The 27,040-nt window shown below is 44.6% G+C and overlaps 1 protein-coding gene across 1 annotated transcript in view; it reads left to right on the top strand.

Annotated features, from left to right (window-relative positions):
- The window catches only part of SYT16 (synaptotagmin 16), a 62,909-nt gene that overhangs the window by 24,470 nt on the left and 11,399 nt on the right, over window positions 1-27,040 (top strand). Inside the window, exons 4-6 of the mRNA XM_063399555.1 lie at window positions 19,407-19,663; window positions 23,512-23,955; window positions 25,007-25,196. Of these exons, the coding sequence (XP_063255625.1) occupies window positions 19,407-19,663; window positions 23,512-23,955; window positions 25,007-25,196 (891 nt within the window). The remainder of the gene's footprint in view (window positions 1-19,406; window positions 19,664-23,511; window positions 23,956-25,006; window positions 25,197-27,040) is intronic.

Genomic DNA, 27,040 nt, shown 5'->3' with positions numbered 1-27,040 from the left:
CTCCCACCGCCCCCACAGGCTTTTCAAACAAGACTGAAGAGACAGCAGGCAGGAGATTATGGGAAGGAGAACTGAGTTTGATGTTTTCAGTTTTAAATAGGCCTAACTATGACTTCTGATCTTTAAATGACAGCAGGAGGGTTTTCAGGCGATTGTGCCCACAACTGAGTTTCAGCCACATGACTTGTGCTCACTCTGTGTCACCACAAGTGTGGCTGGAGCTTTCCTGGGTATCAGAGGGCTCGTGGAGACAGGTCCAGACTACACCCAGGAAAGCTGCAGTCCTGCTGACACCATCCTTGGGTCCTGCTGGCATAAAGCTGCTCTCTACAAACATCCTAGGGATGGGGATAAGGGTGGAAAGAGAAGGGGGGGACTGGGTTCTACAATATGGAGCTGATGAGGAACTTGAGACTCACCAAGGATCTACGGAATTTGGCTTCAAATCTCTTTTATTTTTTTTTTTAAGCAGGTGGTAGATGCTCTTGAAAACGTCTGTTTTGTTATGACCAGGAGCTTTTCTTCACTCTTGGCTTCTAGGGAAGTCTTACATATTTATCCTTTTCTGTGCAGACTGGGGAAGATCAGCCTGTTTGTTTTTGTATTTAACTGGAATATTAGACTGAGAGGGTATAAACCTTGACGGTGCTCTTTAATGACTGTAAAATTAGCTCTTTTCTTTATTGCTATTTCTCACTCCGTTATGGCCAGGGAGCAAATAATTAAAAAGCACTTTTGGTCTAGCTGTTCTGCCTCCCAAACTGGGACTGCTTGTTTTGTATTCCAAATGAAAGACTGCCAGTTCTCAGATTGGAGATCTCAGAGTTGTATCTCTTGGAGCCCAACCCCTACCTTCTGGTACCCCTTTACATCTCCTGTGCAATACCCTGCCCACAGGGCTTGTCCACAGGCACTGAGCCAGGGCTGGGTTTGCTGTGTGTGCTTGGATGGAGTGAGCAGTGTGTGCACAGAAGTCATGGAGCACCAGGGGTCCATTCAGGGAGTGCTGGGGCTGTGCACCCTCTTGGACAGGTGCTGTCCCAGGGCATGACCTTGTGTCCTGCAGAGCCTGCACCCCTGTGCCTCAGGAGGGGCTGTTGGAGCAGTTCACAGCAAACCCTGGGGCTCAGCCCTGTGCCAAGTGCATCATTCCTGGGGCAGCCTCTGTCACACACTTGCCCACAGTGGGTGAGAGGAAAGGTGGTGAGCTCTCAGGGAAATGGGGCCAGGAGTGAGCTGCTGTCCCTGTCAGAGCTGTTTGTCACCTGCAGGGACATCTGAGGAAGAGGGTTCTTAGGAGTGGGTGATGAGCCAGATGGAGTTTCCTGGTGAGAGACTTAGATGGGCCAGAGTGACCCATCCCTGCAGCCCAAGGGAGGGTCCCTCTCCACATCTCTCCCAGATGAGAGCAGATAATTGTCAAGCTGCTGTTTGACTCCCTCTGTATTTTTTGGCTTTCCTTCTCCCTCACCTTCCTGGAGCCATTGTGGACTGGAGAACTGGTTCCCACAGAGCTCAGGCAGTGCTGCTTCCTAGAGCTCTCTGCTTCCACACCAAGCACTTCAGGGGGCATTGCACAGCTTTTTGCACCTTAGGGAATGTCAATCCAAATAGTCTCAGACAGACTTTCATCTTTTTATCTCTGCAATGGGCTGCACAAAGGGCCATCCAATGGTCTCAAGGCTTCATAGTCACAGAAGTTGCCTGTTTAAGGGTTAGAGGGCTGGGAACTGATACCTTTTTCTCTCAGAACTAAGTTGTTAATGGGAGAGAAAGTGCTGAACTGTGATTTGAAAATGTCTTCCGCAGACCCTTTGATGTGGAAGAACTCGTTTCGTTCTTCTAAGTGAACTTTCACTTCCAAAACACACATGCTCTTTGTATTTTATTTTTCAACTCTTTATTTCCTCTTTTTCCTTTAGATTCATTCTCTAACACCAAGAGTGTGAACTCCTCTGATGGTAACCTAGACATGCAGAGAGACTATAATACCCTGGCAACTTAAAATTTCAGTCATGGATTAAAATGATCAAGAGAAGATGTTCGAGGTATCTTTATTTCTGTTAGCTTTTTGCTTAACCCTAAGTGACAATGTAAGTGACACATGGACTTGCTGACATTCAGCAAAGCTGTTCAGTAGCATCAAAATGAGCTTTGAACATTTTTCCTTCCATTTGGCAGTTCCCCCCCTCCCATTTCTGCAAAATACGTGTTTCCTGTTTATCCTTGTATTCTTTTCAGAACATTGCATCTTGACTTTATTTCACTTAATGTACCATCTTTCTCTCCACAACAGAATATTTTAAAGCTAAATTGGCACAAAACAGTAGCAATGCTGAATGCTTTTTGTTGCCATGGAAATATTTCTGGGCACTTGCTGAAGACCTGGTTGCCAATAGTAATGTAACAGAGAAAATAGAAATGCTTCATTTAGCAGCCACTGGTGATTAAAGAGCCACAGAAACCTGTTACAAGGTCATTCCAATATACAGTTTATTTGGTTTAGGGGGGAAAAAGCCCTGCAGCCCTAGGTGAGAATAATTTTGTTTTAAAAGAGATGCAAAAAAAATCCAGTAGATGTTCCCTTCTCTTGAACTGAGAGCATGCTTCTGAGATGAAATAACACTGTAGTTAAAAACCATCATTACTCTTCTCCTTCTTATCAAATATGTTGATCCCATTTTTGCCTCTTCAGAAATGTTTCCTGGCTCCCAGAATAGATTTTCTTAGGCTCCGAAGCAGCACACACATTACTGAAAACCTATTTTAGGTTTAGGGATGTAATAAATTGTTTGAGCAATGAAATTGTAGAATTTTTAAGTCAAATGTTCATCAGACACCATGAGGCAGGTCAACCACAGGGTGCAGGTTTGGCTGCTACCCAGTGCTGGTCTGTAATTAAATGAGGGTGGTAAAGTTGTAGCAAGTTTTCAAACGAATACAAGGAAAAGTCTGTGGGGTTTTTTGTTTACTTTGGATGCTTTTGATTCACAGTTTAATACTGAGAAGGTAGCTCAGCAGGAAATATTGCAGTGCCAGGTGTTTGGCTTAAGAAGTTGGTGATGGCAAGGCAGAGTCTTCTGTGTGAGCAGACTGCTGCCACCAGTGGCAAACCGTGCAGCTGTGAATTGTGCAGAAACAGATGAACTCGCTCCCTCAGACCCCTGCCCACTGTTTAACCTCAGTGTTTGTGGCAGAGAAGCTGTCTCACAGTGCAGAGCAGGGAGAGAGCAGCCTTTGCATCCCCCCACGGCTGAGACGCTGCTGCTCAGCTGACTGGGGGTGGCTGGCAAGAGAGCGGCTGCCAGATCCATCATTTGGCTTAAGAATTGAAAATAAAAAATCCAAACCAACAGTGGGGCAAGAAAGCACATCTGAAAGCAGTGCACTGCAAGTAGAGGTGGCCAGTCCTCCTGCTTCCCAGCATGAATCTAAAGGGGAAAAAAGCAGCAATAATGAAAAAAGTGAAGAACAGCAATGACTGCAGCGGAAGCAAGAGGACTTCAGCCCACTTCTCCCTCAGGGCTGTTGTCCTTTGCAAACAAAAAGCCAAAGTGACCATTAAGTTCTCACCAGACACTGCCCTGGAAAGGCAAGGGGGCAGACACAGCAGCAGAATTCAGCCTTCTGAGTGAGAGCTGAGCTGTTTTGGCACAGTGAGGGCTGTGGTGGAAGCCTCCCAGCCCGTCTGACACTGCTCACAGCACTGGTGTAATGCACAGGTGAGCACAGCACTGCCACTGCAAGAAGCCCTTAGAGATTTTTTTTCTCCCCTATCTACTGCACGACCTCAGTGCCAGCTGAAGGTTGCATTTCAGTTGCACTAAAACAATTTTTATGGCCTTGGAGTGCTAGGAAGTGTGACACCCCTGTCTAGATGGCTGGCTAGTTTCCCCCAGCACGTGTGTGAGGGGAAGCACACCTCTGAGGCTCTGGGAATTTTTAAATCTAGAGAGCACTATTGTATTTACTTACCTTGGCCTGCAGCTTAACAGGGGTCATTGATTTTTGCCAGTAATTGCTGTAGTAAAGGAAATTATTCTTTCTGCTCTGTATGAACACTCCTGACCTCAGTAAATGACCCTTCATGCAGGCAGGAAATCCTAGGCAAGAAGTGAGGTCTTCATCAGGTCCTATAATACCACATAGCAAAATCTACCCATAAGGAAAAGATGATGATGATGGATAAATTAAATTTCTGCTTGAACTTGAGACTAAAATAGATAGATGCCCAGTCTCCACGTTGAGAAGTGAAGTGTTTATGAATTTTATCACCTGTCTGGGTATGGAGCCAGCCAGTGTTCTAGCCAGAATGTAACCCTATAAAAATCAGTGCCTGTACTCCAAGAAGGACATTTAAAGAGGCTACACTGAATCAATACCACCACGAGGGCTGAGGGAATGAAAGCAAAGGCAGACAGTGGACAAAAACACTTGAGAGAGAATACTCCTGGCAGCTCGAGTGGGACGAGGCACGAACGTGACCAGGGACATGCATCTGGTCTCTGAAGAATGTGATACGAGCCCGTGGCTTTCTGAAGTGCAGGCGTGAGTTTGTGCTGAATGCTTTCTCTCTGGGAAATTCAGAACCACTCCAAGTGTTTGTGCACAGACTTTTGTCCTTGAGAAGGTGGCACAATGTTCCTGCTTGCATTTAAAGCACTCCTTTGCAGTTCTGTCTTTTCAAATTTTCAAATTGTAAGGGACCTTCGTGCAGGATGTCACACGTGAGTGGGGATGAGGCAGCACAACAGCCCCAAAAGGAGAGTGGATTGTGGCATGTCAGCTTTACAGCTGGGGAAGTGAAGCCAAACAGTGGTTCAAACCACAATTTCTCAAAGGTGGTACCTTTGCCAGCTCTGTCTTGGGCCTGTCAGCATTGCTGTTCGTCCTCAGCCAGTGATTTTAGACAGAGTGTCTTTGTCAGCCCACAGTAGATCAGGGGTTTGGGTTTTCACCAAGTTCCTTGTCTGGTGGGCAGAGCTTCCTTATGCCCATCCCCTGGGGGTATGGGGAAGGGTGCTCTGTCCAGGAGTACTTGTCATCTGCTCTTGTCATCTAGAAGGTTGCATAAACTGTATAGTGAAGGATTTATTGGAGAGGATGAAATGGATTTTGCCATTCAGTGCAGTTACAGAACAAATTGTGTGTGAGCGTGTGTGTTTGTGCATGTATTTTCTGATCCACTTTTGCTAAGTGACATCCTCTTCCCACTCTCCATATGGCAGTTGCGACTCTATCTTCCTCTGGGAAGGTTGTTTAGGACTCAAGAGACTTCATTTACCAATAAACAGCATCTTGGCAGCATCTGGGAAATGCTGCCGTTCTCCTAGAAACCCTGCCTCCTCACCTTCCCTCTCCTACTACAGGCGAGGCAGGTGTGAATGATCTCATTGTGTTGTGGTGGAGGTTATGTGCAGGCAATACTAGCAGCAGAGCTGGAACATAGTATTTCTGTGTGCTGACACCAATAGTAGTACTGTCTTGTTCCTCTCCTCTCCTCTCCTCTCCTCTCCTCTCCTCTCCTCTCCTCTCCTCTCCTCTCCTCTCCTCTCCTCTCCTCTCCTCTCCTCTCCTCTCCTCTCCTCTCCTCTCCTCTCCTCTCCTCTCCTCTCCTCTCCTCTCCTCTCCTCTCCTCTCCTCTCCTCTCCTCTCCTCTCCTCTCCTCTCCTCTCCTCTCCTCTCCTCTCCTCTCCTCTCCTCTCCTCTCCTCTCCTCTCCTCTCCTCTCCTCTCCTCTCCTCTCCTCTCCTCTCCTCTCCTCTCCTCTCCTCTCCTCTCCTCTCCTCTCCTCTCCTCTCCTCTCCTCTCCTCTCCTCTCCTCTCCTCTCCTCTCCTCTCCTCTTTTCCTTCCTCTTTTCCCTCCTCTTTTCATCTCTTTTGCAATTGTTGCTTGCCCTGCAGGGGCTTGGTGGAAGCACGGATAACCCACCCCTGTTCCCTCCTAACCTCTTTGCAAAGCTTAACAGCACAAAATCCACTAATGTAAGCTTATATAAAATGGGATCACTCTGCCAAAAAGTGAGCTGGTGTTGATCTTCCCCCTGTGCCAGACAGGGCTGTGGCTATGACTTCCTTGTGCCCAGGTAATTTTTGGCTGTTGCAATGACCCGGTGGCAGCAGCCATCATTTTGGGTGGCCTCACAGACTCCTCAAGTAGTTTTAGAAGCCAAGAGGAAAATCAATTTTCTGCAATGAAAGCAAATAGGGAGGTTACAGTCCTGGAGGTAAAACTGTGCAGTTTTAAAGAAAGGGAGTGCCACTGTTGGGCTTTGGGGATGTTGCAGGTGATGAGGAAGGTGTAGTTGGGCTGTACCCCCACAGATGCTGTTTGTGGGATGCTCGTGCAGTTTCCACAGATGGACTTAGGGACACTTCACCAGTACCCAACAAAAATGATTTGGGTTGAATCTTAGATCAGTCCAGAGCAAAATCTGTGGAAAATCCCTTCCCATGACCATGAAAATCACTGATGATCTCATGGCATCATTGCACCACCTAAAAGTTCCCTCCTGTCCAGGCAGGTGCTTCTCTGCTTCAAGAACTCCGTACCCCTGTGAGATGAAGCACTCTTGGAGAGACTCATGAGGACTTGCCCTCACAAGCTGGGTGTTTGGAGGAATTTGCCTCCTCAGGATGAGAGGAATCCAAACCTGTACAGCCTATACAGCATAACTGTTGTGGGAGTATTTTCCAGCAAATAATGAGACTGGTGGTGCTGGAGAGTAAGCCCTGGATTTGGATTAATGAGAGCCCTGTGGTTTGCTGGAGTTCTGTGTCTCAAGGTCAGTTTGGGGGTTAGACTTATTGCCATAAATAATGTAACTGCAAAACCCTTGGGCCTGGGTTTTGCAATTGCCTCTTATTGATGTAAAACTGCAGCTGAGATGCAGCATCCTTCCCCTCTCACACAGCTGAGCTGCTTCCCCTGCCTGGCCTCAAGAGCAAACCACTGTGTGACCCAACCCAGCCTCTTGCCTCAAAAAAGAGCCATCAGCCCTTTCCCTGATGCTTTTGAACCAGGTGAGTTGGCCATGTGTCTTGGTTTGGAAAGACAGGTATCTGTCAGTGGAAACTGGAATTTTCCTTGGAATGGAGAATGTAAAAACCCCCTCCTTCCAAATTATTATAATTTTGCAATTAGGAGCTTTCAGGCAAAAATATGGGAATAGGAATAACCGTTGTTTACTAGGAATATTTAGAAAAATACAAATGCAGTAGTACAAAAAAAAAAAAAAAACCCAAACAAGTGAACAAACAAAAGTCCTAGAAAACCCTGACAGTCAGAGATATGACCTGACACCCTGTTGTTAGGGTTGGAAGCAGTCCAGATAAATCCTCCTGGAGTGACAGGTGTTGTTCTGTGGGGCAGAAATGATCTTGTAGAAAAAAAAAAGGTCCAGTGCTGGCAAGATGGGTCCAGTCTTCCTCCAAGGATTCAGTGGAAAACCAGCTGCCTTAGCATTTGGGATTGCTGGTTTTATGCTGGTGGAAAGGCTTTGGCTCCTCCCACAGAGGGGGGCATCCCACTCTGGAATGGAATGAAGTAACATTATCAGTCATGTGAGAGGCCTTAAATGGCCCATTCACAGGTGATGTCCCTCGGAGGAGGATGGGTGCAGGAGGAGAGAAGAACAATATCTCCCAATGGGTTTCAACAGATGAAAATAGAACACACATCTTTGGTTAAAATTTTTTAACCCAAGACACCATGTAATGCTAAAACCAAAACAAAGGGAAGAGGGGAAGGGCAGGAGGACGGGGTTGTCCCTTTTGGGTGACAGCTTCGGTCCTGTGAGCTGTGCTGCACCACATCCCCACCCGCTGCTGCTCCCAAAGCTGGTGATTTTCCCAGGAGGGCTATGCTGTTACAGTAAAAGGGGACTGTGGTGAATCAACCCTCTGGCAGCAAACAAAGTTTCAATTAGAAAAATTGGTGGGAAAATAAATATCTGCCTCGTTGCAGTGCAGTTGTTTTCTGTATCAAATCCAAACAAATATCTTTTCAGGGGAGTTCATTTCCACACTGTTAATCAGCAAGCAAAGGCCTGTGGGTGTGAAGCTGATGGCTGGGTGCTGTGAGTGGTGAGGGCATACACTGGGTCTCCTTTAAAAGGAGCAGAGTCACTGACCTGAGTTTTCTGGATGTTTCCTTGGCCAGTTTGGTTCCTGCCAGCTGAAAGCAGCGAGTGCCAATCCAGAGCAACTTCCTTAAACGTGCTGGAGAAGGTTTAGGAACTGACTGCCTTGCATTAGAGGAAGTTCTTATCCAAACAAACAAATAGAAGAAATGATGGACGGGTAACCTGAAGGAATTCAACCCACTGTGGTATGAAAACTACCAGGAAACCTGTCATAAAAATAATACTGGTGAGGGTAAAGTTCTATTTTTATGTTGGAAGGAAAGGACAGTGTTTTCTACTTCACCAGCCACTGGCATCCAGCAGTTTGTTCAGTTTCTGAGGCCATGAGCATTTCGAGGCCCACACCCCCGAGCACACTCAGCTCCACCTGTGCCCTGCAGGGTCCCCAGTGTGACACATGTGCTGACAGAAGGTGCTTTTCTGCCTCTGCAGCTGCATGTTTCCTGCACACAGCCCAACCTGGGCTGTCAGGGAGCTGCAGGCTGACTCATGGATGCAACTGCATCCACACCAGGGGCTCTCCTGGCTTAGCAGTATCTCCTACCGTGTGTAATCTCTTTTTTTCTTCCACTCCTGCACAAATCCTGGGCCTGTGGTAATAGAACCCGGTAGAATAAATGAAGCCTGACTCATACTTGCTCCACATGTAAGATGCAAAGTAGGTGATTGGGAAAATCAGGGATGATTGTGGTTCAGCCTCTTGGCTGCCATTTCCTACAGCAATGGAAGAACCTTAGGCAGCACAGTGAGAGCCAGTTTGATGTGGAATCCCATGTTCCTATTTTTAAAAACCAATTTTGGGAGTAGGAAACAAACAACAGGAAAATATGCTGGTTTTCCTGCTGTTTTCTGTGGGTAGTCCTCAATTTCTTTGCACAGCTGTGCACAGAATTGGGGTGTATTGCTCTGACTGCTGTATTGTTTCACTGTAGAGGTGCTTAGAGCCAAAAAAAGTTTTTTTTTTTCTTTTTTTTTTTTTTCCCCTGATTATTCTCTTTTTTTGCTCTTTTGTTCTCTTCTCTTAAAAATTATTTTTGCTGTAAATATCCTTTGGTACAAAGGCTTCCAAGTTGTGATTCTCTCCACCTGCACTGCATGCAGCCACCCAAATAAACTCACCTTGGGGAGCTTCCTAGTTGGTTTGGCCACAGAGTGAGGACAGATGGAGAGGCAGAAGCAGGGCACTGTCTGTTGACACTCAGCAGAGAGGGGTAAACCTCACCTTTAGCAGTGGATATCAAATATTCCCTGGTTGTTGGATCTGGTAGGAAGGGCTGAAAACACACGGGGATGGTGCAAGGAGAACTCCTCCTCAGCACTAAATGACCTCTGGGTGTTAGTCAGGGGTGTCCTGTCAGTGTGTAGAAACAGGGGTTTACTCCAGCATTTTTAACACATTTGGGATCTAAGGGAATGGCTTGGATTGGGTGCCCTCCTCCTTAGTCAAGCCTAAGTCAGGCAGGTCTGTCACTTTGTGCCTCAGTTTGAATTCCCAGTTCAAGTGGCTGACAGCAGGAGCAGCTCCAGACTGAAAGGCTCCAGACTGAAAACTACTGCAGAGCTGCAGCCTGGGAATTGATAGGAGCAACCCCATGAGTGTCCCTGCATGTTCCCTGTACAAAATGTTCCTCCTTTTGCTGAGAAGCTTTAACAAGTCCCTTGTTTGGCACAGACCTTTCCAGTTTTCCAAAGAGAAGCTTTTCCTTCCCTTGTGCAGTTCTGAGTTTTGCTGGGGTAGGAGCTATTGCAGATCCCTGCTCCTCTCTGTCATCCTGATCATGAAAATTTTAAGGCCAGGCCTGTGTGACTGCTTCTGTAAAAGCAAAGAACTTGGCAGGGAGTGCTCCTGGGATGCTCTGGGTGTGTGCATTATGCATGGGTGTACTGATATTGTCTTGGTTGTGTGATCAAACCCACTTTTTTGTGTGCTACACCTGCTTCCTTCAATGGGCTGATGTTCCCATTGAAAATCTCTCTGACTTCTGTGGAGGAGAAGCAAAATCTCTAAGACAAAAGCTGAAGCACAAAGGCAGCATTAAATGTGTAGGAAAATCAGAAATTTGGCATTTGGAAAGTTCCCGCTGTCCAGACAAAATGACTGTTGTTTGTTGCTGTTGTTTTTTAACACCCAGGCAGACAGGATGCATGCAGTACCTCTGTATTTCACACCTACATGATGTATTTTATCTGGTAATTTTTTTCCTTGGGTAAGCTTGGAGGAAATAATAAGTTATTCTTTCTACTTGGTAACACTGCAGAGAATTCTTGAATTATTTATTTCATGCGTTTTAGCTTGGTGTGTTTGGATGCCTGTGAGCTAACTTTGTAACTGACTGGGTGTTTGAAATCTCTAAATAAATAGTGGTAGCTTGAAATACCTTGCCAGAAAAAAAGAGGTCACCCTTCTTCTTCCCCCTCTGTCTCCTCTGGGAAAAAAAAATAAATTAAAAATCCCACATGCCTCATTATGAGCAGTGGGAAGCTGATTTGTAAAACAGATGCTGCATAGAAGTAATTGAGTTGAAGTTGCTAGAAATATGTATATGCTACACAACATCTGCAGATCTCAAGATGTATTCATTATCTTTCCAGAATTTAGATTGTAATTACGGGCCCTTTATTTAAGTTTCCATGGTGATGTAGAAAATGCTTCCCCCTTGTCCTTTGCTAATCAGGCCACTTGTGTGTTTGAATGGTGATGGTTTCCCTCTCCCCTGGGTTAAGTTACTGTTATTAATACAGAGATATTAAGTTGACAGGGAGCTGTCGGTGCTCAGGCAGCGATTCAGCAGCAGGAGCACCAGGCTCTCTCTGCAGATTCCCCAGTGCCACCGTTTAATTAGCCCGTGTGCCTCCAAATGTTTGTGAGCAGCAGCAGCCGCTGTCATAACAAGTGATGCAGCCGTGCCTTGGGGACTGGGGAAGCTGAAATCAAAGTCAAGCAGCCAATAATGTATCCCACTGTGCCAAGCCTGTCTCCTCCATCCCCGCTCCCTTCCCCTCCTCTCTCAGCCAAAGGGGGGCTGCAGGTGGGGCAGTGCCCTGACAGGACCTGTCCAGGAGCCCTGCATCCACAGGGCCTTTGCAGAATTTATTGTGATAATCAGATTTTCACATTGTGTTAAGGCACATTTATCTAAGTTTACAGCCTGTGGACCCAGGATTTTAATGTTACAGTTGTCTGAGAAAATGGTGAATGGTGTGATTTAACTACTAAAGATGTTATTTTACACAGGGTTTTTAGAAAGTTGTTCGAGTGAAATGTGGACTTTTGGTTAAACTGGGATAATTTTCTATTTTTATCCTTATCGCCCAAAAGACATACACATGTTAATAGAACTTTATAGCGTTAGCTGAGCAATTAGATAAATTTTGTAGAGCTTACATGAGCTGCAGGTAGAAATGCAGACTGAAAAGGAATGTTTATTTTTATGTGTTTTGATTATTTGACTATATCACAGTTAGGCCACGGGGTAGTTACAGCTTGAGATAATTTTTATCTAAGAAAATTTCAAAGAAGGTTATTTTTAATAGCTTACATAAAAGTAATCAGATTTTACGACAGCTGGTCACCCACCATTTACAAACTAATGTTTAAATTTTTTCGCTGTTATCAGAGTAGGAACACAGCTTTTTCCTCCAACTGAGAGCAGTTTTCCAGCAGGAAGAGCAGGCTTGTTGTCAAACTGTGGCACACCAGACCCCAGAGGGTCAAACCTACCAGTGTGGTGGCATGAAAGGAGTTGGCTTCTACTGGGATCAGCTGGACTTGGTGCTCTGTCCTGGGAGAGGAGTGCTGCCTCCTATGCAGCAGATTTATGGAGCTGTGACAGCACTTGCCATTAAGTTTATACTGCAGATTTTTAACAGACCTAGCAGAGTATGTTAAAGCAGGTCTGAGTTTCCCCACCTGAGGCTGATGTTTGAGGTGGAGGAAGGTGCTTTCCCGCCCAAAACAGGACAGCCTCCCTCTCCACCCGTTTGCTCAGCTGCTGGGCTTTGCCATGGAGATTATCAAAGAGAGTCTTGGCAACCAAACCATGCAGCAGGATGAGCAGTGGCCTGACCACACTCGGCAGCTGGGCTGTTCACACACAAACCCTGCGTGCACAGCCACTGCTGCTGTGCTCCCCTGGTGCTGCTGGCAGGGACAGCAGCAAAATGTCTCTGTGTTTCCATCCTGACCAAGCCAGGTCAAGAATGTACAGCATGTCCTGAGCCCTCCTTGCCCCTCTGGAGGGTGCTCAGCACTGGTGAGGGCACAGCCATCCCCCATGCACCGCACACGCTGGCAGCAGGAGGGCCAGGGCAGCCCGGGGATGTGCTCAAATGCCTTATCTTCACTTTTAAGGGTTATAATTCACACCGGTGTCCAGAGCTGTCTGCTGCTGGCAGGTGGAGCCAGCAGTGCCTGCTAGCCACGTGCCATATTTATGTGTTTGTGGCACTACCCTGAGTGGTCCCATCCAAGTTGCTTTTTTTGCACAAGAGAAGTTCTCTCCCAAACCTTAGCAGGAGCTGCAGGGGGATGGGAGCATGAAAAAGTTTTCAAGACCTTTGTTTACTACTTGGTCTTTGCACATGCAAATGGTTTTGCAAGTGGTTCTTTGGTGTGTTGTGACTTTGTGTTTTGTTCTGTTAAATATTTTCATTAAAAAAAATTAGGTTAATCTGCAGAGTTGAGCAGGGTCTAATTATATGTAAATGGTGCTGACACAATATGACATCACTAAACTTTGCAGAGGTTTGGAGAAGCAGGTGCTTCTCAAGGTCATGTCCCAGTCCTCCCAAAATCTTTGGTCTCTTTTCCTCCCCTGAGGGTCAGAAATGTGCTGTGTCCTCTGGCTTCTTGGCCAGAGTCTAAATCCTGAGTTGTGTTTTTGTCCCAGTAACAGATACGGGGAGGAGGATGAACAGACAGCATCTTCAGGCAATAACCACGATGTGATTAAGCAGTTTGAGACCTCTGTGTCATGGTCACACAGTTTTTGGTCAGAAGTATCCAAGCAAAAAGCAAGTGTGGAGTGTAGACCCAAATTCAGGCACTTGCCCTCCAGCCACAAGGAGTACAGGACAGAGGGCTCTGGATGCAGAGGCACTGCTTGCATGGAAAAAGGTTAAAAAATTGGAGTCTGAGGTCTGCAGCCTCAACACAGAGAGGTTCTTTTGCTGTGGAGAACAAGTTCTAGTTCTTCCATCCTCTCTTACTAAACTTGATTTCCTGATTTCACCTTCAGCTAAAATACTTAGGGGGAAGTGTCCCAGGTCCAAGACTTTCTTAAGTCCATTAAGATCTTTCCATTAATTTTATATTGTTATTGAATTCTGTTTCCTTAACCCACAGGGATTCTCATGGATTTTTATTGGAAATTTTTCCAGAGTAAAGACTGCAAGGCTTGGTTGTAATTATTTTTTATCTGTGCCACATAAGTCATCTCTTTAGCAAGCCTTTTAGCAGAAGCTGAATGTCTCCTTTTGTAACAACTTCACAAACACAAGGTGAATATTGAATGGATTATTCTGAATCATTTGGCAGTGCATACGCCAAATGTCAGACAATGACAGAAACTAAAAATTTATGGCACAGAAGGGAAGAATTTTATGATCTTCCATGGACTAATGTGATGACTCTTTTATACAAACAGAGATGAAATGCATTTAAAAACATAGCTATTTAGAAAATTGGCCTGAACATATTCAAAAAATCTGGAGAAGTTCATTAGAGGGAAGAGCCATAAAAGTGCCCTTTATTTTTAGTTCAATAGAATGTTTTAATTTTGAAATATAATTGCTTGAATTTAATGCACCCTCCAGTCAGATCATTTGAGGATATGTCTCTCCATCTAGCTCTTCTGGTACAACACAGTGCAGAGTTGCTCTTACTTTTATTCTCAGAGGTACCCAGCTGGTGCCACCATCACAAAACATAAAGATTTGTGGTTGTAAAGCCATCACTGTGCTCCAAGGGTGTATCACACACTGTTCCAGCTGAGCAGATCCTCTGGATGGGAAGGATGAGGGACCTTTTGGAAGTGCTGAGTCCAGACTGGGATCATGGCATGTTCAGACTTTGCCTGAGACTTCTCTTCTCCTTGTGTACTCTTAACAGACCTTTTACACATACTGCTGGTAGTTTTAATTTCTTACATAATCTGAAATCCATAGCAAACTCAGGCACAGAGCGGAGCTGAGCATCTTGGAGAGCCCTGAATAACTTCTCTCCCACTCAGACTTGGCATATGGCAGAGTCTTCTCACGTTGTGTTCTTACAGGAGAGCTTCCTTGACCCTCTGTTTCTGTGACAGTCTGCACTTTGGACTCGTTTAGCTTTAACTTTTCACCTGTTAGAAAATCTTTGTAGTAACCTGAATAGATCTTGGAGTGCACACAGCATGAGGGAAGTGTTTGGAGGATGCTCTGGGGAGTGGAACGGGCTCGAATGCCAGCTCTGCCCACAGCCTCTCTGCAAATCACCCTGTTAATAAAGAGCCTATTTTAGTTCTGGAAACATGGAGCCTTCTCAGACTATTACCCAGCATGTGGTAAATTAAACAATCTTGGCCTGATTGCATAATGTCACTTGAAATTTAAGATCCTTTTTCTCTTTAACCCCTAAAATTTACAAGCCATTTTTGTTTAGATTTATTGTAATTAGATAATGATTCTGCTCCTTTGAGGCTCTTCTAGGAAGATTTTTTAGCACTCTTTTGGTGGCTAATCTCAAACTAACCAGGGGCAGGAGCACTGCTTGCTCTCCCTGTGGGTTTCTCAGTGCAAGGGGTGCAGGGGTACTGCAAAAATGCTTTGCAACTGGGACTGTAGCAAGGGCCAGGCAAGAGGATTGCTGCTGTGCTAGGGCAAATATGCCTCATCTAAAATCACTTTGCTACAAGCCATAGCTCTGCTGTCTTGTAAGAAGAGGTGTTTTGAAAAATCCCTGCTTGTAGCTAGGAGGATTTCAATTCCAGAGGTACCTAGGTCCGTACAAAAATCCTTTCTTCCTCTGGACTATATTTAAACAGGTTCTTAACTTTCCTCATGAGTTTAAGCACAGTTTAAAGAAGGGATCTAATTTCTTTCAAATAAGAGATGTTTTTTTAAAATTTATTTTAATTTTGGTTTCCTTGCATGGAAGCACGGTGATTCCTTAGAGTTCACATAGCAAACACAGCTTTGGTCAGCACAGGGAACAGGCACACATAAATTCCTCATCTGTTTCTTGCTGGTTAATGAACTATGTGGTGTTAATTTAGCAAGATCTACCAGTCCCCATCTTTTAACTCTGGCAGTGGGCTTTAGGAAGTGATGAGACCTCTCAGGACATTTCTTTGGCACAATATAATGATTCATAGAACTGAGAAATTGTGTGTCATTGAAAAAAAAAGAAAGTTACTGTAAATTAGCCAGAACATTTGCCTGCCAATGTGAGGAGGGACTGCTCAATGTTTTCCAGCCTTGTTCTCAGTGTTTAATGTGTCAAGCATTCCTTGTATCTTTGGACAGATGCTTCTACATCCCAGTTCCTGTTGGAGTTCTATCAGGAGGTCATGCTCGTCCTTTCATCTGACAGTTTTTTCACAGCCAGTTCTCCAATCGTGAACACAGGCTTGTCTCATTTATTGGTGATTTCTGCTACCCACTATCCCCCTTGCCTCCTTCCTGGACTGTGAACATGTGACCTGAAAGGGAAAGTTTGGGAGACAGAATTTTTAAGAAAAATCCCCCTTTTTCATAGTACAGTACTATCTGCCCTTAATCTGAGAATTGTCTGCTATTGCTCTGTAGGGACTCTTGGCTAATTAAAGTTCAGATAATGCTGTCTCAACCTCTGTCCCTGATGCTGTGCTGTTTATTCACGTCAGGTATTCATAAGACGGTTGACATTTTCTTCCTTAAAGATCTCCCAGGTAAATTACAGGCGTTTTATGGCTCTGACCTTTTCCTTTACAGGAGAAACTTTTGTTTCCAACATTTATTTTGTGAATATAATGTTGGAACGGATGTAATTGGAGAGGTGTAGTTGTTCTAGTCTGTATAGTTGGTCTATTACCTGTGATGATCATCTAATACTGGTATTTATACGTGATTATCTCTTACCAAACTGCTTTAAATTTAAAGGAAAAGCCAGACTGTTTCACTGATTGGTTTGGGTGAATCACCTCTTTCTTTACTTCCCCTGAATACTACATTTGCTTTCCTAACACATTCATTTTGTGCCTGAGTCTCAGGGAGATGGCTTGCTCTATTAATATATTTCTGGAGTTCTCCTGTTATGGGTAGACTTTTATGGCTTTAATGTAGTTTTTGAAAATTCCTTTATTATTGATCTAGATATTATCCCAGCAGGAGTCAAACCCACAAGACAATTGTGTGAGGATAATTTCTTACTACAGAAGCATTTTATTCTGAAAGCCTGCTGTGTGGTGTGTGCTTTGATGGATGACCCACTGTTTAAATGTGTATTAGACATTGGCTTGCTAATTAAATGCCTTAAGGAGTGCCTGTATCCATTCAGTCTCAGTAAATGCGTGGAATTTCTGTTATTTTATTTCTTGCTTATGCTTTTATGTTGACTTCTTTCTGTTTTCTGACTGTAGAGAAGAAGGGGAGGAATGGGGAAAAAAAAAAAAAGAAAAAGATTGCTTTCTACCCTCACTCCAGACTTTCAGCTCAGGGCAGAGGGGAGACAATGAGGGCTCTCAGTTCAGAACTAGGTCTGGCAGATTTGGGGAGGAGGAGAAGAGATGGGTTTTACATTTCAGAAGGGAGTGAGAAGAGCACTCACCTGGAGTTTGAGAGATGTGAATTCGGATCCCTCTTTGCTCCTGAAGGGCCATCTTCCATGAGGAAGAGGACCATAATTACAAAGCTGTGAGGTGCTCTCAGACTTCTTGGTTGAAGTACCTGTGCTTGAAGGACTTTGCTGGGAGGGAGAGTGGAGATCGTTCATAGTTGAAGAAAGGGGATAAAGTTATTCGCTAATTTCTGAGTCCTTAAATTGAAAGAGCAGCCAAGGAAAGGAACAAGGACTTCTGTTCACCTACAGGAAATGTTTCCTGAGTATAATCCTCACTCCTCTCGTTGGAATTTTGTATGTGTGTGAAGCAGATAAGCATCAGAAATGGTATATTTGCTGCTAAGGCCAAGCACAGAATGTCTTCTACTCAGAAAGATTTGGGTTTTTTGTTCTAAGACAGAGGAATGGGTAGAGGATCATAGAATGGCTCAGGTTGGAAGGGACTTTTGAAATTTATCAAGTCCAATCCCCCTGCCTTGACCAAGTTATTCAGAGCCCCATCCAGCCTGGCCTTGAACATATCCAAAGCTTCTCTGATCAGCCTGTGCCAGTGGCCTCACCACCTCATAGTAAAGAATCTCTTCCTTATATCCAATCTAAATTCAGCTGTTTCAGTTTAAAACATTTCCCTTGTCCTGTCTCTACAGGCCTTGGTAAATAGTGTTTGCCATCTTTATTGTAATCCCTCTTTAAGTACTGAAAAACACCAACAAGGTCTTCCTGATGCCTTCTGTTCTCCAGGATGAACAAGCCCAAGGCTCTCAGCCTGTCTTCATGCAAAAGGTGTTGCAGCCCTCAGACCATTTTCAGGGCCCTGCTTTGGCCCTGCTCTAACAGGTCCTCTCCCCTCAAGGTCCTGGGATGCATCTCAACAGGTGCCATGGATTCATGAGTGTTCAAGTCCCTCAGAGGGTCTCAAACCTGAACTCCTCCTGAGATGGGTGGGACATTATTCTCCCTGTCCTTGCCTGGAGATTCAGGGTCTTGAGAGATGTGGGGCAAGAAGCTGACAGTGAAAACTGAGATAAAAAATGTTGTTGGGCATCTCAGCCGTCTCCAGGTCAGTTGCCATCAGAGTCTCAATCTCATTTATCAGACAGGGAATAAAAACATTGATTCACTTAATGAGAGCAAACTAGTAGTTTTCTATTAAACATAGTAATTAATACTATTTTTAAAAATTTGAATTTGAGACCAAATTTGAAAAAAATGATTGTTCTTTAGTGGTGACCTTTGCAGGAACAAACAAAGACGTGGCCCTTCCTGAGCAGGGGAGTGGACAGGGTGACCTCCAAAGGCCCCTTCCAACATCACCTTCTTCTGTGGAACCTTTAGACCCCAAATAGGTCTGTTTGCAAAGGGAATTGTTATGTTTTCATTGCTGTCATCAGCTGTCTGGAAGCACAACTCATTCTTTCACTGTGACTGCTTTTTGCTTATTTGAAAGAAATGGAGGCAGAATCTGTCTTTCCGTGTTCCTGAAGCAAGGCTCATCATGAGATGCATTAGGAGGAGGAATGTCCCTGGTTTTCTTCTGAAAGTGCTTGCAGAACACAGCCAAGGCCAAATCATGACTTTTTTTCATCTGTGTCCCTGGACATATAATTATCTGTGCTGCTCCATCCAGAGAGCTCTCACTGGAGCTTTAAAGTAGAGAAAAGCATCCTGTGTTCATAATAGGGATTTCAGTGGTGTGGAAAAGGAATCTGTGGTGTGAAGCAGAGAGGATTATTTTATTCTCATTTATGAAGTTTATTCTAGCCCATGGAGTACGTGTAGGACAAGATGAATCAAAACTAATAAAAGCAGTTAGGAAATTAGGTAATGCATCTCCTCTCAGTTGTAACACATCTGCCCTCAGTTGTCCTTGGGAAGACAATCCAGCCCAAGAATGGGATTTAGAGATTCCTGGTTGGTTTTTGGAGCTGGTCATGCCCACCTAAACTCTCAGGAATGGGTGAGAAGGTAATGCTGGCCCTCTGTTATGTCTGTGAAGCTGCTTTCCTCACCAGCACCATGCTCTTGAGGACAATGCTAACTCCTGTCATCTCCTCCTCCTACCCAGGAGAAAATTGTGATACCTCTTCATCAGGCTTCTGCTGTACTTTTCTGTGGTCTGATTTGTGTTTTCATAGAAGAGATTGATTTGGGGCTGCACTTGAATATCCCAGACACTCCACTGATAGTTGCATTTTGTGGATAACTCCTTCAAGTAAAGGCAGTGGGTTTCTCAGTTCAGGATGAGGTGAGAAACACCCATGTCCCCTCCATCAAATGCTGATCTAAACAGGATTGGTTATTTTATAGGTGCTGCAGTGCTGCAGGAAACAAACTGTCTATTGTAAGCACGAGGGATTAGGGAAAAGTTTAAAAAAAAATAAAATAGAGGAGAGAAAGGCACATTTTGCAAAGTGCAGGAATTTGTTCTAATCCCTCTGAAATTATTTTCTTGCTGAAAATTGTTAGATCTGGATGGACTAAGCCAGCTGAGTTACCAAGACAACCTCTCCTGTCGTGAAGATGACCACGTATCTGTGGATTCAAGAACAACAACCAGGAGTAAGGGCACTGGGCAGCACAAAGGGCCCGGGATGGAGCCCAGGGCTGGGGATGGTGTCAGCCAGTCACACAGGGAAGGACGTCTGGAAACGGAGACAACGTTTGCCAACCAGGGACTGGAAGTAAATGATGCTACTGACAGCTCATCGGCTTGGAGCCCTGAGGTACAGTGGATTGTCATTTATTACACACAGTGAAAGCTTTTGGAGGATATTGGGGGCCAAAAAAGGTTAGAGGAGAAATGGAGTGAAAAATTGATCAGCGCAGCACAAGATGATGGTACTCCTGTGTGCTTGTGTGCGTGACCATACACCTCTTGCTTTGTGTTTCTCTTTTTTTCTGGCATTTTACCTCTTGCCACTAACAATAATTCACAGACATGCTTTCATTGCTTGGTTTCTGACTGCATTCTCTGAACTGAAATTGGAACTTTAGCTACCCAGCAGCATTTACTGCCATTTGGCAAAGAGCTCTCCGTGGTGGCCCAGGGCTTGGTCACTGGCTGTACATGCAGGGTGTGTGTCCCAGGACATGGCAGGTGGTCACTGGGTCAGATCTGTGTCTTTTTCCAGGTAGTTTCTGTGACTTAGACAATGGGAATAATCTGAAAAGCTGGAGGCAGCTGCTGGGAGTGGCCTGTGACCTGGCCAAATCACCATAATCTTGTCCCCATTGATACCAGGCAAAATTTTAGGGAAGGAGAGACCCTCAGACTGTTTTGTGCACTTTTATTTTGACTCCTCGAGGAAACATTTCAGATTTATAAGGCATTATAAACACCTGATGACTTTGCATCCCCTTTTTCTCTCCTAATCTCTCTGCATGGCGTGTTGATTTTCATTATCTTACCACAGGATTAAATTTCTGGAAAAATATCAGCCTGCATCAGACATATTAAAAGAACAGCACAAAGGTCATATCTTCTGCCTGAGTCGAAAGAGAGCTGTGGAAATCCATACCTCCATCAGGCTGTGAGCAACAAGGCTTTGAGGAAAGGTCCCTGTCCTTGGAGCAGGCTGTCTGCAGCCAGCTCAGAGCTGGAAGGCAGCTCCTTGGTGCTGATGTCCCAGCCCTAGTGGGTGTTTGGAGCAGCATTTTGGTTTTCTGCACAGCCCAGCCCCACAAAACACTACACACCACATGGGAGCAGTGGCAGCAGCCCTGCCCTCTCTTTGCTGTGTTTCTGGCACTCACTGCTTGTCTGCCCATCTGAGGCTCATTTCTCCTTCTCCATGTCTGATGTGCTTTGCCACGGTTCACGTGTGCCGCAGTGTCTCCAGTGTCCTCTTGTGTTTCTTTGGAATGCATGGCTCGTTTTACTCCTGGTGTCTACATTTTAAAAATGCAAAGGAGGGTTCCAGCAGACTGGAGCAGAAATGCCCAAGACACAGTTTATCTCTTACAAGCAGCTTCTCATTCAAAGGTATTGTGTGGATTAATGAAAGACTTTTTATTGCAGGAACTAAATGTTCTGACATGCCAGAAATGTCCAAGTGTTATTATGCTCCACTCAAAGGACCTCTCTTTAGAGACAGAAATGGTAATTTTATGCCCCTGCAGTGGAACCACAAGTACCATTTCAAGCCTTGTCCATAATTAGCTGCTCTTTCAGGTTTCTCTGGCAGAAATGGACTTATTTTACTCAGTGAAGTGGATGTTGGCTGTCCTGAATGACCGGGTTAGACGTACAGTATCAATTAGGATACTTGGCTTGGCCTCTCAACAACTGTGCTGGGAAGAGGGAAAGAAAGAAATTCTGATGAAGCATCTAAACCCCAATCTTTCCTTGGATTCCAATTCAAGTGTCTGTATAACCAACACATTCACAAATCACTTGCAGCTCAGCTGGGATCCAAAAGCAGAGGGGAATTCTGTCAATGACTTCCACAGAGGGAGGATTTGTAGGTGTGCAGCAAACCTGCATGGGGGTGAGTGCTGGATAGCACAATGCCCCCAGATAAGGCCAGTCTGTGAGGTCTCCAAAGCTTGGGTTCCCATGGAAAGCTTTTCTCTTTCCCTCTTTGCCTCCAGTTCATGCAGCCTTCTCTGCAGTGGATCTGGCCACAGCTCTAGTAGCACATTTTGGGATTTCCTGAAATCCAAATCTTTCCTAGCTGTTCAGTCAAAATGCTGACCTTTATTCTGCCTTACACACTGCCAGAAGGTGAGATGCTAAGCCCTGCTGGGGCAGGAAAGTGTCTCTTGGATTTTCATTCCTGTGGGTTTGTGCTGATGCACTGGAGCTCACATTTTCCAGCTAAGACATGTAGATGAAAGTAAAGTTATGCCTCAAGCACAGTTGTCTCCACATCTTAGCAGCAGTCCTTAAATATGCCTTGATTCCATCCCCTCAACAGCAAATGCACAGAAAAAAGTGTGTAGGGATGAAAATGTGGAGGGAAATATGAGTCAAACACAATCCCATCATTTATTGAATATTATTTCATGAACCAGGCAGAAATAACTTGACTGCTACACAGGAGCACTTAACATTTTACTCTCTCCAGGCAACCTGGCCTGCCTTGCATTTTTGTTTTTAGTAGCCTGCTGTTCACACAGAAAGGTGTTTCTGTAGCTGAGCAAGTCGTTTTGTGTGTTGTTCTCCCTTTGACATTACTTCTGCAAGACGTACAACAGCAGGTCTCTAATCTGCACACTTGGACTTTTGTGTTCATGTGCACAAGTCTTAAACACCTCTGAAAATGTGAAAATCTGGAGCTTTGCATGTCATAGCAGATGAATCCGAGCACTTCAAAAGTAGATTGACAGGAAGTAAACAAAAATTTTCATGTTTATCCGAGGCCCTGTTTGAGACACACCACCCCAGACACTTCTGAAGGGACTTAGCACCAGACGTCCCGTGGCCCATCATCTGTTCTCTGAACAAAAAGATTCCTGTGTTGGAAAGAAGTGTTACTTGAAATGTGAAAAGAAGATAAATGTTTGAGGAGGAGGGTGACTCAGATGCTGGTGACAGGCCTTAATTCACCTTCTGGCTATTAACTGAAAATCTTTCCCTAGTACAGTGTATACTCATGTTTAAATACAAATCATTGATCACTATAGCAACCCCTTTATCATATGAAGCACATTCTAGCTCTAAGATAAAAAAGCACTGTTGAACAGAAACCCACACACCCACTCAGAAAAAGGTAAGGTGAGCAATCCATGGATTTATCTTGTTTTATCAAGATGGTTTTTGTTTTAAAAGTAGGTAAAAGATTGTGTGTGAATTGGTCTGCACATGTTGTGATTGTTTATTTTGAATTTTTATTCTGAATGTATTAGTACCCAAACTGAACAGAAGGAACAGATGCTTCTCTTGGGAGATTTAAGAAGGGTATAAAGAATCAATATGTATTTAATCAGACTGCTTTTCCCCATTATCATTGCTTTAGCTGTAGGAAAAGTATTGAATTATGGGTTAGCATCTAGAAATGGAATTTCCATTCTACAAGAAATTTTGACATGGTGATTTCCTCTTCAAATTGAACACAGTGCCTGTTTTTTTTTCTTTAATTTCTAGCAGAACAAAATGTCAAAAAAGATAATAGATTTGGCCGAATTGTTCCATTTTAATAATGTAAAAAATCCACCTTGAAAAACAGTTCCAGGGTATGTTCAAAGTAACAGGTTAAGTAGGTCAAATTGTTTTGCTACTGCCTCAATATTGACATGAATGAAATGTAAAAACCCCTTTGTTTATTTTTTCTCTATGTAGAATATTTTCCAAATTAACCATCTCCTGCAAAACACTTGAATATTGATGAAACTTTTTGTTGGAAATATTTCAACAAGTGCTGTTGCTTACTAGAGCGTACGGGGACTATTACACAAAACCAGGCAATTAACTATCATTGGCCTTTCCAGAAACAGTGGGATCCATATTTCACACAGCAACTGCCTCTGCTTGCAGGCACAAGTAAGGAGAACAATTCCATTTTAAACAGAGTTGGAATCACAGAGGCAGCTGAACTCCTGTGGAAGTTTTACTTCTTCCTTCTCTCCACAGGACCACAACCAAGTGAACAGTGTGCCAGCTCACCAGGGCGCCCACGAGCCCATCTGCAAGTGTGGTGACCTGGATGTCACCTTCACCTACAAACCCTCGAGCCAAAAGCTGATAGCCACTGTCCTGGAGGCCAGGGACATCCCGGACAAGGACCGCAGTGGTGTGAACACCTGGCAGGTGCACGCCGTCCTGATGCCGGGCAAGAGGCAGAGGGGTAAGACCAGCGTGCAGAGGGGACCCGTCCCCATCTTCCAGGACAAAATCACCTTCAGCAGGCTGGAAGCACAGGAGCTGAGCAGCCACGCCGTGCGCTTCCGCCTCTACGCCGTGCACAAGGTGCTTGGGGAGAAGATGATGGGGGAGCAGCTCTTCCACCTGGGCGGCGTCAGCCAGCAAGGGGAGGTGAAGGTGACACTGCTCTTGGAGCCAAGGAGCAACCTGAGTGTGAGTTTGGTGAAGGAGCCCTTACAATTGTTTGGTTTTTGGTGAATATGACGTTCCTGAAGTCCTTCATTCGAGGCTGTCAGTGTGTGACTGGTGGATCTGACCTGCTCTCAGTTAAAAAGTTATCAGTAAGGGGAAGCACAGGGCATTCCTTCCCTGTGCAAAGCTGTGTTTTATTAACAGCTCAGCTAGCAAGCTTACACAAAATCATGTGGCTCTACCACAAGTCACCACATGCCTGGCCATTCAGATACAGCAGGTTGGTCTGGGAACCACCAAGGCATAATTAGTCTTAATTTCAATAACGGCACTGGTTCTTGTGCACCATTATGTTGGTATTGCCAGTGCAAAAACTACCTCATTTGGCCCTAGATAACAGCTTGTAGATCTCCACTGTGCAGTTTCCATCTTGCCAGAGATGCTTAGTAATGTTCCTCTACATGACAGATGGAAGTGGAGAGGTGGGTCATGTGAAGAGGAACTGGCTGTGCTGCTTCTTCATTTTCCATGCACATCACAGTTGTACCCAGCTCTGGCTATGCCAATCAATTTGTGTAGATGAGCTCTGTCATGACTCATTGTCTACAAAAAGCTTGGAGAGAGGCTGTGCATGTGAAATGAATAAAACATCCTACTCCAGGTGAAGTGGAGAATAGTGAAAACGTTGTGGTAGCAAGGAAAGAAAGTAAGAAAATGCACAGTACATGGCCAAAACCTGCCAAACTGAAAAGTGTATCCCATCCAAAAGCCATTATCAAGGAGATGTACAGAGTATGAGTGTAGTAGGATGTTTGCTTATCTCAGAGGCTTTGATTTACACTCGTGATAACGCTTTACTCAGAGTTCCTCATCTTTAAAGAGGAAGTTCAGAGATGTGTTTTTTGTAAAAGTGACGCTCTGATCCTTCTGGTGCCCCAGCATAATTAATTCCCAGTTATTGTAATTTCTTAGCAGAGATCTTACTAAACAAGGCCACGAGATACAAATTAAGGGGGGAGGAGGGAGGAGTGGTGAATGCCCTGATGATTCTCTCGGTGCTCTTTCCCTGCAGAGAGCAGATTCTCAGCTGAGTCTGTCAGCAATCTCTCACAGTGATAGCGCTTCCTCAACACAGTCCCTGTCGCATGGAGGGGTGCCAGAGCTGCTCGTGGGGCTGTCATACAACGCCACTACAGGGAGGCTGTCAGTGGAGATGATCAAAGGCAGTCATTTCCGAAACCTGGCAATTAATAGGCCACCTGGTAAGTACTGTCACTGCTATTAAATAGGGCTGTGGAGCCCAAATTTGCTTTTTTTATTTTCTTCCTCAAGGTATTCAACCAGAACTGGGTTTGCTTGCAGAGTACCTGATTGAAAATTAAGTATTATTTCAGATCCATGCGCTGATAAATATTACAGGACAGTTGGAGGGAATCATATGAAGGCTCAGCTGATGGGGCAGTAAAATCTGAATGTCTGCTTTATTGCTCATACCTTTACAATATCTGATTGTGGCAAAAGTGCTGTGTTACCCAAATCACACCATAATTCTCAGCAGATCCATAAAAAAATGCAAGCAGCACTTTCCAAGTGTTTAAATGTTGCCATGTGACCCACAGAGGCCCTGCCTGGTGCCATTAAGGGTTTCCCAGGGCTACACTTGGTTTATTCCCCTTGCTGTGCTGCTGGGTGACCTGGTGCCCTGGGGCCTTTGGGGACCCTGCTGCTGTGAATTCTCCACTGCTGCATAGGGAAATCTTCTGCAGAAAGATCTAAAAGTTGTTGCAACAGCTGAGCTCCCTTCCTCCAGTCCTAAAGGAAAAAATGGAAATTGCCTTAAAATAGATTTAGTTGGTGCCTGAGCTGCAGTAAGTCCTTGAGGAGGGTGGTGCTGGTCATGCCTATGACAGAGATGGAGCCACAGCCAGAGTCTCCTGTTTGCTGCTGGGTTGCCTCATTCAGGGCTTGAGCAGCAGTGCTTATTCATCTCCTGCTGTCCTTTTGCCTCCTGTCTGAATCCAGCAGTGGATGGCCCTGTGAAACACCACCTTTTTGTTTTTGTGTGTTTGCTCTCTGTGATGTGTGCCTGCTTGTCAGAGCAGGTGAACCTTGGACAGTTCCTTGCCTTCTCTGGATTTGACAGAGTATCTCAAGCTGCAAAACACTGAAATTGCTTTTGCAAGATGCTCTGCTCTTTGGTTCAGATCTAGCAAAATATTTATGAAATATTTCAGTAGATGGCTGTGAAAACTCAGGTTTTCCACTGAACTATACTTAAGTAGAATAATGTGTGTCATCAGTCAGGCCCTTGAGAATTAAGGGAAAGTCTGTGCAACAGTAAAAAACCTGACCCCAGCCTCTGCAGCCCTCACTGTCTTTTATTAGCTGTGACAACAGAGCTCTCCACGTGGGTTACTTAAAGGCATGTTCCTGTTTGCAAGTACATCTTTTAATAAAAGGTTTTAAGTTGAGATCTTTTTTAATAATTTAAAACAAAGGTAGACTAAGGCAACCTTGCCCCAGCAGGAAAGCTCTCCTGTTTATATATGCTGCAGAGTAGATGCATTCTAAAGTTTTACTCTCAGAAATGAAATTAAAGTAGTCCCAACATAGGTGCAAATTGATTTTCAGGCATCCGTAATGCCCACTTCTTTTACCCATAAATGAAATTTCATCCTTTCTGTATCCAGAAAATACAGACAAGTGTCAGACCAATGTCTCTCAGTGCTAGATCAACTTTTAGGTGAAACACAGAAATCCATAAATTTTTATAGGCCAACTCTGAACCCATCAAAATCTGCTTCTTTTATTCCAAGTCACATTGCTGCTCCTGCCTTCTGAATTGTTCTTGTGTGCCTGTAAAACCCCCAGTGGTGTGGTGTGAAAAAGAAAACTCAATGAAGCAGAAACGGAAAGAAATTAAAAAGGAGGGAGGAAAGCAGCCCTTGTCTGGGTGCTGGAGCAGCATTTCAGGGATAACCCCTCGGGCTCTGCAGAGGTGCTGTGCTAAATAAATCCTTCACAAGGTGAAAGCTAAAACTGCTGAGCCCCTTTCTGGAGGGCCAGCAAAGAGCCCTTGTGTTTTCTTAAATAGGTCCTATTTGAG

This window comes from Prinia subflava, chromosome 5, assembly GCF_021018805.1.
Source record: "Prinia subflava isolate CZ2003 ecotype Zambia chromosome 5, Cam_Psub_1.2, whole genome shotgun sequence".
Taxonomy (NCBI): domain Eukaryota; kingdom Metazoa; phylum Chordata; class Aves; order Passeriformes; family Cisticolidae; genus Prinia; species Prinia subflava.
This window is presented reverse-complemented; position numbering and strand designations above follow the sequence as displayed.